General features: G+C 65.3%; 1 protein-coding gene across 1 annotated transcript in view; it reads right to left on the reverse strand.

The window, feature by feature from the left end:
- Window positions 1-3,851: 3,851 nt before the first annotated feature.
- Window positions 3,852-12,120, reverse strand: part of ANKRD52 (ankyrin repeat domain 52) — a 16,367-nt gene continuing 8,098 nt past the window's right edge. The window contains exons 13-27 of the mRNA XM_026048946.1: window positions 11,657-11,797; window positions 11,242-11,319; window positions 10,880-10,991; window positions 10,435-10,506; window positions 9,963-10,164; window positions 9,442-9,529; window positions 9,110-9,227; window positions 8,002-8,221; window positions 7,764-7,851; window positions 7,233-7,316; window positions 6,464-6,609; window positions 6,094-6,176; window positions 5,334-5,416; window positions 5,032-5,123; window positions 3,852-4,231 (exon numbers count right to left, since the gene is read on the reverse strand). Coding sequence (XP_025904731.1) covers window positions 3,987-4,231; window positions 5,032-5,123; window positions 5,334-5,416; window positions 6,094-6,176; window positions 6,464-6,609; window positions 7,233-7,316; window positions 7,764-7,851; window positions 8,002-8,221; window positions 9,110-9,227; window positions 9,442-9,529; window positions 9,963-10,164; window positions 10,435-10,506; window positions 10,880-10,991; window positions 11,242-11,319; window positions 11,657-11,797 — 1,852 coding nt within the window. The 3' untranslated portion in view covers window positions 3,852-3,986. The remainder of the gene's footprint in view (window positions 4,232-5,031; window positions 5,124-5,333; window positions 5,417-6,093; window positions 6,177-6,463; window positions 6,610-7,232; window positions 7,317-7,763; window positions 7,852-8,001; window positions 8,222-9,109; window positions 9,228-9,441; window positions 9,530-9,962; window positions 10,165-10,434; window positions 10,507-10,879; window positions 10,992-11,241; window positions 11,320-11,656; window positions 11,798-12,120) is intronic.

The raw sequence follows: 12,120 nt of genomic DNA on the forward strand, positions 1-12,120 counted from the left end.
CCCCCGAACCCCAAACCGGCGCCGGCGCCGCTCGCTTCCCGTCGGCTCTCGCGTGGGATGCGCCCGACGGGATGCACTGGATGGGATGCAGCTCACGGGATGCGCCGGGTGGGATGCGCCGGGTGGGATGTGCCATGCGCTCCCTCACCCATCCCAGGCCGCTGCCTCCTCCTCCTCCTCCTCCTCCTCCTCGTGCATTTTCCTCCGTGCCAACGCGCCCAGTGCAGGCGGGAGAAGGGGGTCGAGCAGCTCCGGGCGTCCTTGCGGGGAAAGAAAACCCAAAAGAGCAAAGAAAGAGGGGAAAAAAGGAAAGAAAAGGAAGAGACGAAGGCCAAGCCGCCCCCGCGGCCGGGAAAGGGGCTGCTTTTTCCTTTGGTTTCCGACTGAAGGCAAAGGCCGGGGGGGGGGGGGGTCACAGTCTGCAGGGCCCGGGACCCTCCCGCGTCCCGCGGTCCCTGCAGGGAGCGGGGGTCCGGCCGCGGCGAGGCCCCCGGCCCCGGCAAACAGCGCAAAAACGTTAAAAAAAGAGAAAACAACACCATTTTGAGGAAAAAAGAAGCAGCTGTTTCCTGGGTCCCTGCGGTTTGTTCTCCGTTTTGGCTTTTCCACTGGGTTCTGGCTGCCCCGCCCGCGCGCCGGGGGCAAACCCGGCACCTCCGTTTGGGGCGAATTCGCTGGGTTTTAGTGCTATTATTCGGTGGGGGGCGGGCGGCCGCGCAGGGCTGCCCCGGGGCTGGGAAGGGGACCCGTTTTCCCAAGGGGCCCCGCATCCCAAGGGGCCACGTTCCCAAGGGACCACGTTCCCAAGCGGCAGCGGCAGCAGCTCCGCGGCCCCCCGGCAGCGCAAGGGCCCCCCTGCAACGGGGCTCGTGCTCTGCCCCCCGAGCCCCGGCCCTGCTCCAGGATTCCCGCGTCCCAAGCGCCAAGGGGAGCCGGCCTCACGCCTGAACAAAAGTGCTTATTACTCGAAGCAAGTGCTTTGGACCGAGGGGGCGGAGGGAAACTTCCTTTTTTTTTTTTTTTTTTCTTTTTTTTCCCATTTTTTCTGTTTTTTTCGGAGGAGACGGGCAGCGGGGGTGCGAGCGAGGCGTGCGCGGGAGGCCGAGGGGAAGCAGCGCGAAGCGGGAGCCGCGGCGGCGCCCGCGGCGGGAATGCTCCGACTTTGGCATAGAGGAAGTTCCCCTCCATCCCTCTGGACAGCGCACCGGGGAAACCATCACAAATCTCGTGTAGCAAAATAACGCATTATTACCAAACACTTGGATTATTACTTAAATTGTCAAGCTGTGCTGTCAAATGGATACGATACAGCGTTAAAGGAGAACAAGACTGGCACCTGCCGGAGACGCGGCCGCGTTGCCGCTGCCGCCCGGGCGCCCAACGCGCGGCCGTGCCGCTGCAACCTCATCCCGCTCCGTCGTTATTATTATTATTACTATTATTATTACTTCCGATGAGAGGCGAGGGGAGGGCGGGGAGCGGGCGCGCGGCGCGCGGTGGAGAAGCCCTTGCGGAGTCGCGTTGATTGTCTCGCCCGCGGTGCGGGCGTCACGTTGGGGACACGGTGCCGGCCTCCCGAAGCGCCTTAGCCCCCCCGGGGAAAAACGGCAGGGGAAAGGGCCGAGCGGGGCGGCGGGAGGACGCGGCGAGGGAGCGGGAGGAGGGCGGCGCGCGGCGCCCGGCGCTGTAAACAAGGCTCGGTTCCAGTTGCGGCGTGCGCGGCGGCGCCGGGCGCCGCTGGCCGTTCAAGTCTCGGAGCTGAGGTATTCGCTGCAGAAAGGTAACACCTTCGTTCAAGCCAAGAGGATGTGGGGGGGCCGGGGGGGCCGCTTTGGTTCGGCTTTGGTTAAAGGAAGAACCAGGCGGCGGGATGGGAGGAGGATCCGGCGGCGCCGCGGTGGCACCGCCGGCGGGAGCCGCCTTCATCCCAAAAGGATTCCAAAAAAACAATAATTAAAAAAAAAAAAAGGAATAATACCTTCTTTTGGTTACAGAAATGTTTTTTTTTCCTCTATGAAAGAGCCAAAGCGCGCGGCTCCGTCACGGCCTCGCGGCCCGGGAGGCGGAGCGGAGGCGACGGGGACGCGGCGGCCGGCCCGGACGCCTGGGCCCCGGCCCCGTCTTTGGCTTGGAACAGGCTCCTGATATGCTGAGAGGCTCTTGGTTTCCTTGCACGTGATACTGCTACAGTAATCCAGGAAAACAAAAAATACAGTGCAACACTCGCCAATGCTTCAGACCTGCATTATAAATAGGATTCTTAAACTTAAAAAAAAAAAAAGAGAACACTGATCCCATGTACACACACGCTAATAAAACCTGCCAGGATGCTGCTATAGAAAAATAAGCACACACCGATTCAGGGTTGAGAATAAGGACTTTGAAGTGCATTTTTTTCCTTATTAAAAGGCTAAAAGGTTTGGATTTTTTTTTTTTTTTTTTTTTTTTTGCGATTTTTCAAGGTAAATGCTCGTTTCTTTATAAATATCTTCTTTAAAAAAAGAGAAAAAAAAAGAAAAAAAAAAGAAAACAAAAGCAACACTGACTCTTGCATGGAGAGGGCCCCGCAGCAGGAGAGCGAAAGGCCCCAAGAGCCGGTGCGGCGGGACGCAGCGTTTGGCCAAGGGGGAAGGAGGGAAGGAGGGAGGGAAGGAGGGAAGGAGCCGGCGCATCCCTAAAGTGCCTGGAGCCGGGGAGGTTGCAGCGCCCGGCACCCGCTTTTGCATATCACTGACAGCTGCCAAAGGGGTCTCGGGGTGCCGGCCCTCCGCGCGGGCCGGGCCCGGGTCTCACCCGGAGCAGCGGGGGCGCCTGGCCGGGGGCACCGGGTGCCCCCCTCGCCGCCGCCCCGGCCCACCCGGAGCTCAGGCTTCCCCGGGCGGCCGGACGGTGCTGCGGGGAGCGTGGGGAGAGCGTGGGGGAGCGTGGGGAGCGTGGGGAGCGTGGGGAGAGCAGGGRGAGCGTGGGGAGAGCGTGGGGAGAGTGGGGRGAGCGCGGGGAGAGCGTGGGGAGTGTGGGAAGAGTGTGGGGAGTGTGGGGAGCGTGGGGAGAGCGTGGGGAGAGCAGGGAGAGCGTGGGGAGAGCAGGGAGAGCGTGGGGAGAGCGTGGGGAGAGTGTGGGGAGASTGTGGGGAGCGKGGGGAGAGCGGGGAGCGTGTGGGGAGAGCAGGGGGAGTGCGTGGGGAGCAGGCGGGAGCACAGGGAGGGCGCAGGGAGAGCGTGGGGAGCATGGGGAGCACACGGGGAGCACAGGGAGGGAGCAGGAGCACAGGGAGAGCGTGGGGAGCACGGGGAGCACACGGGGAGAGCGCGGGGCATGTGCAGGGAAGACAGGGAGAAGGCAGGGAGCATAGGGAAGGTGTAAGGAGCATGGGGAGCACGGGGAGCACGGGGAACACGGGCAGCACGGGGAGCACGGGGAGCACGGGGAGTGCACGGGGAGTGCACGGGCAGCATGGGGAGCACGGGGAGCATGGGCAGCACGGGGAGCACGGGCAGCACGGGGAGCACGGGGAGCATGGGGAGCGTGCGGCAGCGGGGACGCCCCGGGCGCGCAGGGCTGCAGCGAGGTGAGGCCGGGGCAGAGGCGGCTCCTTGCTTGAGTTCACCTGCAGCCCCGCGGGCACCGAGAGCGGGATACGGGGATAGCAGGACAGCGGCACGGCAGGATGGCGGGACAGCGGGACAGCAGGACGGCGGGACAGCAGGACAGTAGGACGGCGGGACAGCGGGATGGCGGGGCAGGAGGATGGCGGGACAGCAGGACAGCGGGACAGCGGGACGGCAGGACAGCGGGACAGCGGGGCGGGCGCTCCCCGCGCAGCGCCGGCCTCGCGCCGCCCGGCCCCGGCCAAGGGGAAGCTCTGAACTCCTGGCCCGTCGCGCCGCTCCGGAAGGCCTGCCCAGTCTTGTTCTCCTTTAAAGTGCCCTATATTTATAGACTTTCTAAATAAATATAATAAGATATTAGGTCACCCATGGTCGAAGCTACTCCGAGTAACAGCCGTCCAAGCCGATGGCGTTGTGCCGGTCCTTGCCGTAGGGGCAGCTGCCGCCGTTGGGCAGGGCGCCGCAGGCCGCGCTCTTGGCCGCGATGCCGCAGTTCTTGAGGAGGTTGAAGCTGAACGAGCTGATGGCGTCTTTAGGCGGGAAAGGCTTCATGGTGGAGAGGATAAGTGCCAGGCAGTCGGCGACGTCCTTGTTGGGGGCGCAGGCCAAGGCGGGCGTGTGACCTAGGGGGCAGGCGGCGGTGAGTTCCCCGGCGCCGCGGCCGGGCCCGCGCGGGGGGCAGGCGCCCAGGCCGGCCTCCGCGCTGTACCCACTGCAGAGAACCACTGAATGCTCAGGGTGCAGGGGAGCCCGGAGGTCCCCCAGTGCTCCCCCCGCTCACGCAGGTCGCCCGCGGCACGGGCACGTGCACGGGCACGGGCGGCATCCAGGCACGTCTGGGAGATCTCCACGGAAGGAGCCTCCACGGCCGCTCCGGACAGCCCGTTCCAAAGAGCCAGTCCCATCTCCCGACCCGCCTGCACCTCGCATTCAATCGCTCCAAGCGGGGCAGGGATTCTATTAGTCTTTATGTCCCGGGACCCTGCTTGGGTGCCGCCAGTCCCTGCAGATCCTGCAGCTGCTCCGCGGCGTGCCAGGAGCGGCAGGGAGCGGGCGCAGGAGCCGGGCGGCGCAGCGGGTGCCCGGGCGTTTTGCACAACTTTGAAAGGGTTTTGTGCAGAACAGGAGCTCTGCTGGGACGAGAAGCTCCTGGGCGCCACAGGCAGCCTCTGCCCAAGCTGCAAGCGGGGCGACGGCTTCACGGCAGCCCGCGCTTGTGCCGGGCCTCCCGCCGCGGGGCAGCCAAGGGGGGCATGGCGGGACAAGGACACGGCACGGCGGGACAAGGACACGTACATCAAACACGTGCGGGGCTTGGCAGCACGGCCAAGGAGGGCACGGAGAGCCTCGCGCCGCGGGCCGCGCAGTGCCCGAGGCGGGCGGGCGCTCCCCGGGCTGCCCGCGCGGTGCGAGGAGGACTCACCTTCTTCATCCACAGCCAGCACGGTGGCTCCTCTGCTGAGCAGGGCCTGCACGACAGAGGCCAGGCCGTTGCGGGCGGCGATGTGGAGCGGCCTGCGGGAGCAGCGACAGGCGGCGCGTGAGGTGGTGGGGACGGTGCCGGGGACGGTGCCGGGGACGCCGCGGGGATGTTCCCGGGGGAGCTCCCGGGGGAGCGCCACGGGGCTCCCCGCTGGCAAGACTGTCCTCTTGCCCCCTCGCCCACAGGGCCCCGCGCCCAGCCCAGCCCAGCCAACCCACCGCGCCAGCTGTCCAAATACTCACATCTGGAGAGCACTGTTACTTGCATTGATAAGGCCAAGGTCGTGGGTTTCCCCCAGGATCAACAAGGCACACTTTTCATGACCCTGCAAAGGAGGCCACGTTGGTGACAGCGCAGGCACACAGCACTGGGGGGACGGAGGGGACCCGGGCGCTGCCTGAGCACAACGGGATCCCACAAGTTGAGCGATTCCCCAAGCCCTCCTTCCAGCACCGTTTGCCACGTTGGAAGGGCCTGAGAAGGCAGACGCTGCCTCCTCCGCCCTTTCTGACAGTGTCTGCGGTCTCTCTTGCACTGAATACACCCATTATAGAATCACAGACCCCCGGAATGGTTGAGGTTGGAGGGGACCTCCAGAGATCATCCAGTCCCACCTCCTGCTCCAGCAGGGACACCCAGAGCAGGGGGCACCCAGTCCATCCAGGTGGCTTTGGGGATCTCCAGAGCAGGAGCCTCCCCAGCCTCCCTGGGCAGCCTGGGCCAGGCTCGGGCACCCTCACACCAAGGAAGCTCCTCCTCACATGGACATGGAGCTGCCTGGGCTGCAGCTGACACCCATTGTCCTTTGTCCTGTCCCTGGCCACCACTGAGAAGAGCTTGGCCCCTTCCTCCCTCCATTCCCCACTCCATGAACTTATCCATGTTGACCAGATCCCCTCTCAGCCTTCCCTTCTGCAGATCCGGTGCCTGCTGCCCCGCAGAGCTGCCCACAGGACAGGGCGCTCAGCCCGGCAAGGCGGGCACGGGCGCCCGGCTCCCTACCTTGCTGCAGGCCAGGTGAAGAGCTGTGTTCTTGTTGACATCCAGCACAGTTATATTCGCTTTTGCTCGGTACAGCAGGAACTCTGGAAGCGAGAGGGGAAGCGGCCGCTGAGCGGAGGAGGCGCCAACGGGGCAAAACGGGGCCGTGGCCACGAGCTGAGGGGCAGGAGCGGGGCAGGAGCCCTGAGAGAGGACAGGCCGGGTCCGGCCACCACGCAGGGCGGGACAGTCCCCAGGGACAGCCGGGAACGCTGACCTGCCCGCGCAGCAAATCCCCCCCGGTGCCACAGAGGGCCCGGCGCAGCGGAGCAGGACCAAACTGCCCGGGGGTGCCCACGCTGCGCGCGACGGGGGCTCCGCCAGCACGTACCGACCGCGGCGGTGTGCCCGTTCTCCGAAGCCACCATGAGGGGGGTCCTCCCCAGCTTGTCCGTCAGGTCCACCTCGGCCTGGTGGCGCAGCAGCAGCTGTAAACCATGGATGTTGTCTGCAAAGGCAGCAGCGTGAAGGGGTGTCCTGCAAGGAGGAGACAGTGCATGAGGAGCAGGGCCAGCACCCAGGCCAGCAAAGCCAGCCCAGCCGGCAGACAGCTTCGGAGATCTCCACGGCGGAGGAAGGGCAGGAAGAGCGGGATTTGCTTTGTGCTGCAGACCCTGCCCTGATGTGGGTCAGGATGCGTGGGTCAGGATGCGCAGGTCAGGATGAGTGGGTCACGATACATGGGTCAGGATGAGTGGATCAGGATGCGCGGGTCAAGATGAGTGGGTCAGGATGAGAGGGTCAGGATGAGAGGGTCAGGATGAGAGGGTCAGGATGCGTGGGTCAGGATGAGTGGATCAGGATGCGTGGTCAGGATGTGTGGGTCAGGATGCGTGGGTCAGGATGCGTGGTCAGGATGCGCGGGTCAGGATGCGTGGGTCAGGATGCGTGGTCAGGATGCGTGGGTCAGGATGCGTGGGTCAGGATGAGTGGGTCAGGATGTGTGGGTCAGGATGCGTGGGTCAGGATGAGTGGGTCAGGATGCGTGGGTCAGGATGCTCTTGCACTCGTCGCAGCAGGACGAGCACACGGCAGGGACCCCACAGCCACCCAAGAACCCACCGGGCACCACGGCCACCGAGGGAGGGCTCTGCGCTCACCTTCCTTTGGCATCTCTGCTATTAACAATCTTGGCACCTAATGCTTCCACCAGCATTTCAGCAGTGCCGTCCTGGTTGTTAATTCTGTGGTGGGGACGAGAAGGGAAGTTAGGGGCAGGCAGAGCAGCACGGGCACCCGGTCGCACGGGGCGCGCAGCAGCAGCACGTGCCAGAGCCTCGCAGAGGACGAAGCGGCAGCCGCTCAGCAGCGATTTAGGGCAATTTGCTTTGCCTGGTGCTACTCAAGGGAAGGCAGCACCGCTGGGCGGCGTGTGGCCGGAGGGACAGCAGCTCTACAGCTCCCAGGGGACTCCCGTGGCGCAGCCAGCGCCTCGCGGCTGTGGGGAGGCCGGGACAAGCGGGCAACGCACCCCGAGGGTGGCAGGGTGCCGACCAGAGGCGATTCCGCTCGGTGCCGAGCAGCAGAGCCTGGACCTCCTCGCTCTGCGGGCGCCTGCCCCGCAGCCCGCGCATTCCCCCTGCCACCCATCCCGGCGGGAAGGGCCTCGGGCGCGTCCGGGTGCCACTTACACTGCACAGTGCAATGGAGTAAAAGGGTTTCCTTCTAGGTATGCAAATGGATTGTGTTCAAGTAACAATTCAAGACAATCTTCATGCCCTGTGAGGACAGAGGGATGGGAATCGGGATCCAGAAGTGTCGAGGCACCTCCAACCTCCCCCAGGTCCCACCTAGGACCTCAAGGCCACCGCGGACCTGCCCTTCACGTGAAGCCACGAGGCCGGAGCGTGTCCCGTGCCTGCCCCTTACCGCTATACGAAGCCCAGTGCATCGGGGAGTAGCCACTGTAGTCCACGACGGAGTCCAGGGGGTCAGTAGAGAGGGCCGCCTGCAGCAGCGTGCGCAGGACCTCCAGGTGCCCGCACGCCGACGCAAAGTGGATCGGGGTGCGGCCCTTGAAATCGCGGCACAGAACGAAGGCATCGTGGTCCAGCAGGGCGGCCAGGCAGTCCTCGCAGCCCGTCACAGCCTGCGGCCACAACACAGCGCGAGGGCTCGGATCCCCTCCTCCAGCCCCCGGCGACAGAGCCACCCCCTTCCTCCCCACGCTCACAGCACCCCAGAAGGGCTGAGGTTGGAGGGGACTCCTAGGGATCATCCAGTCCAACGCCCTGCTCCAGCAGGGACACCCACAGCACGGGGCACCCAGTCCATCCCGGCGGGTTTGGGGATCTCCAGAACAGGAGCCTCCCTGGGCAGCCTGTGCCAGGGCTCGGGCACCCTCACACCAAACAAGTTCCTCCTCCCATGGACATGGAGCTGCCTGGGTCGCAGTTTGTCCCCACTGCCCCTTGTCCTGTCCCTGGCCACCACTGAGAAGAGCTTGGCCCCTTCCTCCCTCCATTCCCCCTCCAGGAACTTGTCCGTGTTGACCAGATCCCCTCTCGGCCTCCTCTCCTCCAGGCTGCTCAGGCCCCGCTCGCTCAGTCCCTCCTCGGACAACAGAGGCTCCAGGCCCTGCCCCATCCCTGTCGCTCGGCGCTGGCCCCTCCAGCAGCTCCGCGGCCCCCTGGTCCTGGGGAGCCCAGAGCTGCCCCCCGTGCTCCACGGTTGGGCTCCCCAGGGCTGAGCACAGGGGCAGGATCACGATCCCCTCCCTGTCCTGCTGCCAACGTCCTCCCGATGCAGCCGGGAGCCCATCGGCCTCCTCGGCCACCAGGCCCTGCTGCCCCACGGTCCCCTTGGTGTCCCCAGGCCCCCCAGGTGCCTCTGTGGAGCTGCTCCCCAGGAGGAGATCGCTGTCTCCTCCTCAGATGCTGCACTCCAGCAAGGGAAAATGGGCACCCTCCATGTGGGCAACCTCTGCGTGGAAGTCACCAAGGGCCAGGGCTGCCGCCAGTCCCCGAGCCGCTCTCACCCCTCGATGCAGGGCGGTCCTGCCCCTCTTGTCGGCCGCGTCGGCCGTGGAGCCCTTCTCCAGGAGGAGGTGGACGCAGTCGACGTGGCCGTTCATGATCGCCAGCATCAGCGGGGTTCTGCGGAGGGACAAGCGGCACAAGGGACGGTGACCGTGGAGCCACGGCTGCTTCCAGCAGCGGCTCGGGGAGCTCAGCGCTGCCTGCCCGTGAGGGGAACGAGCATGAGGAGCGCTGCCCACTTCCTACCATCTTTTACTGACGGGTTTAGTGCCCGCGGCACGGGAGGCCCAGGCAGCACGTCCCGCCCAGGGAAATGCCCCCGGAAACTCACTGGCCGTGGATGTCCATGACGTCGGTGATGTCCGCCCGCTCCCCGCTGTCTAGCAGGAGGTGCAGGGAATCTGTGTTCCCGTTGGCAGCTGGAGGAAGGGCAAGGAAACACGGTGTCGCGCACGCGCACAGGCAGATGCCCTCCTTCCACGCGAGCCGAGGCGACGGGCTCCTCGTGGCCGTGCCGCTCCGTTAGAAGCTTGCTAGGCTGCAGGATTCGTCAGCACGTGTGCGGGCCCAGCTACAAACACGTGTGTGGCAACCGCCGCTGTCCTGGCCGCGCGGCCACCGAGACCCTCCGCTGTGGCACCGCGGGGCAGGCGGCGCCGGCGCGCGCCCTCCGCGGCACCCTCCTCGCCCGCAGCCCTTTCCCTCTCCCTCCGCGGCAGCTGGGCAAGAGGTGCCGCTGGAGAGCGGCGCGAGGCCAGCCTAAACCCTGCTCGATCCACCAAGCCGGGACGCCGGCAGCAGCAGCGCCTGCCGGGCTCTGCACGCGTGCCCGCGCGCCGCCGGCCCCGTCACCTGCGGCGTGGAGAGGCGTCCACTTCCTCTTCCTCTCCTTGACCAGGGCGGAGGCGCCGTGGCTGGTGAGCACCTCCACGCACTCCGTGGAGCCTCTCTCCGTGGCGAGGTACAGCGCCGTGCGCCCCTTGTGGTCCCGCACGTCGAGGTTCACCAGGGTTTCGGCAAGTGTCTTGAGGGCTTCACAGTGACCATTATAGGCCTGAGGGCGAAGCAGAGCCCGTCAGAGCAGAGCCCAGGGGATGGCAGCCAGGACATCCCGCCACTGGGACCAAGCCCCATGCCCAGGGCCTGACAGCCTTGGCCTCTCGCCGATGCCCCCGGCCTCCCCCATGGACAAGAGAGGTGGCTCCGAAGAGCAGCACCCAAGTGCTGGAAAGAGCCCGGCTCCTTCCCTGCCCCGCCTCGCTCGGCATCGAGAGCGCCCACGGGTGCCCTGGGTGCCCATGGGTGCTCGCCCAGCCCTACTCACAGCTAAGTGCAAAGGGCTGACTGGAATGGTGCTTTCCACGTCCTCCAGGCAGTTAAAAGACATTTCCAGGAGCTGCAAAACCGAGGGAAACGTAACCACAGCGGATCCTTGAAAACACAGTATCTCGGAGGCTTCAGGAGGCACCTTTGCCACCAGCAGTCTGCAGGGGGGTGACAAGAAGCCCCCCCACTACTCCTGTGGTTTCCTATGCCCAGAGCCCTGAGCTCAGCCGTGCCCTGCAGCCCATCCAGACGCAGCCATGGGGCTGCTCCGCTGCTGCAGCGGCTCTTCCCCGGCTCTCCAGGCTTTTTCCACAAGTCCAGCCCGCTCTCTAACCCTCCTCATCATCAAGCGCTCCTCCCTTCACTGCAGAGGGACCCTGGCACGGTGGCGGGGAGGGATTTCTCCCTGGGGGCAGCACGGGGCGGGTCACGGCCGCACTCACCAGCTCAAGGTTCTGCCTGTTGCCGTACGCAGCTGCGTAGTGGACAGCAGTATAGCCCTGCTTGTCCCGGAGGGATGGGTCAGCACCATTATCCAGCAAGAACTCTAAACAACTGCAAGGAGCAGGGAAGAGGGCAGGTCAGAGGGGCAGAGCTTCACAGGGAGCTCGGATCTCCAACTGCTCGGAGCGGAGGGAACAAATGCAAACACGGCACGAATGGCTTCAAGGCATGGAGGGCGTGCAGAGCCCTGCGAGGACCTGCGGGTCCTCCAGAAAGTCCACGGCAAGCAGAAGCGCATGCAGGGGTCAGAGGAAGGGGGAAGCAAGAGGCAACTGCGAGCAGGGCAGCGATGCAGACTCACAAGAATGCCTCCTTCAGCCTCGACTCCTTCAGCGGCTCCTCGTCTGCGTCATGGCTGTTTCCTGAATGAGTCTCTGCTCTGAAAGGTGAGAGGCCGCCGTGAGTTTGCAGAGACACAGGCAGCGCGGGGACCGCAAAGGAGACGCGAGCCAGGCCACCGGGGCTGCCTCTGCTCCGGCACGGCCGCCAGCCCGCCCGGCTCGCGCCGCGTGCCCGCAGCACCCCTCTTCCGCGAGCGAGGAACCCCCACATTGCTCAGCACGTGCAGAGCACAAGGGTCCCACTTCCACCGCTAGATCCCCGCTCTTGCACCGCTGCGGGAAGCAGGGCCCGTCCCCACAGCCTGTTGGGCTAGAGGAGGTGAGGGAAGAGCGGCGGCTCTGGCGGCGACAGGGCGCGCGCCGCGCGGCACTCACCTCCTGTACGTGTCCGAAGCAGCAGCATAGTGTAGCGGGGTGCAGCCTTTACAGTCAGCCTCGTTAATACTGGCTCCCGCGGTGACCAGCGTCACCGTGCACTGGTAGCTGCCGTTGGCAGCCGCGTAGTGCAGCGGAGTCCTGCCCAAGGGAAGGGAAAGGCGCTCGGCGGGCGAGCAGGACCCAGCTCGAGTCCTGCCCACAGCAAGGCAGGGCTGCAGAGCCCCCCAACAGCCCCTGCCTCGGGGCTCTGGGCCAGCGGCTCCTTTTGGAAGAGCAGGGCTGGGATTGGGTCAATGGCTCCTTTTGGAAGAGCAGAGCTGGGATTGGGTCAGTGGCTCCCTTTGGAAAAGCAGAGCTGGGATTGGGTCAATGACTCCCTTTGGAAAAGCAGAGCTGGGATTGGGTCAATGGCTCCCTTTGGAAGAGCAGAGCTGGGATTGGGTCAGTGGCTCCCTTTGGAA

The sequence above is a fragment of the Nothoprocta perdicaria genome, unplaced genomic scaffold, assembly GCF_003342845.1.
Source record: "Nothoprocta perdicaria isolate Ctin4 unplaced genomic scaffold, notPer1 scaffold_589, whole genome shotgun sequence".
NCBI classification, from domain to species: domain Eukaryota; kingdom Metazoa; phylum Chordata; class Aves; order Tinamiformes; family Tinamidae; genus Nothoprocta; species Nothoprocta perdicaria.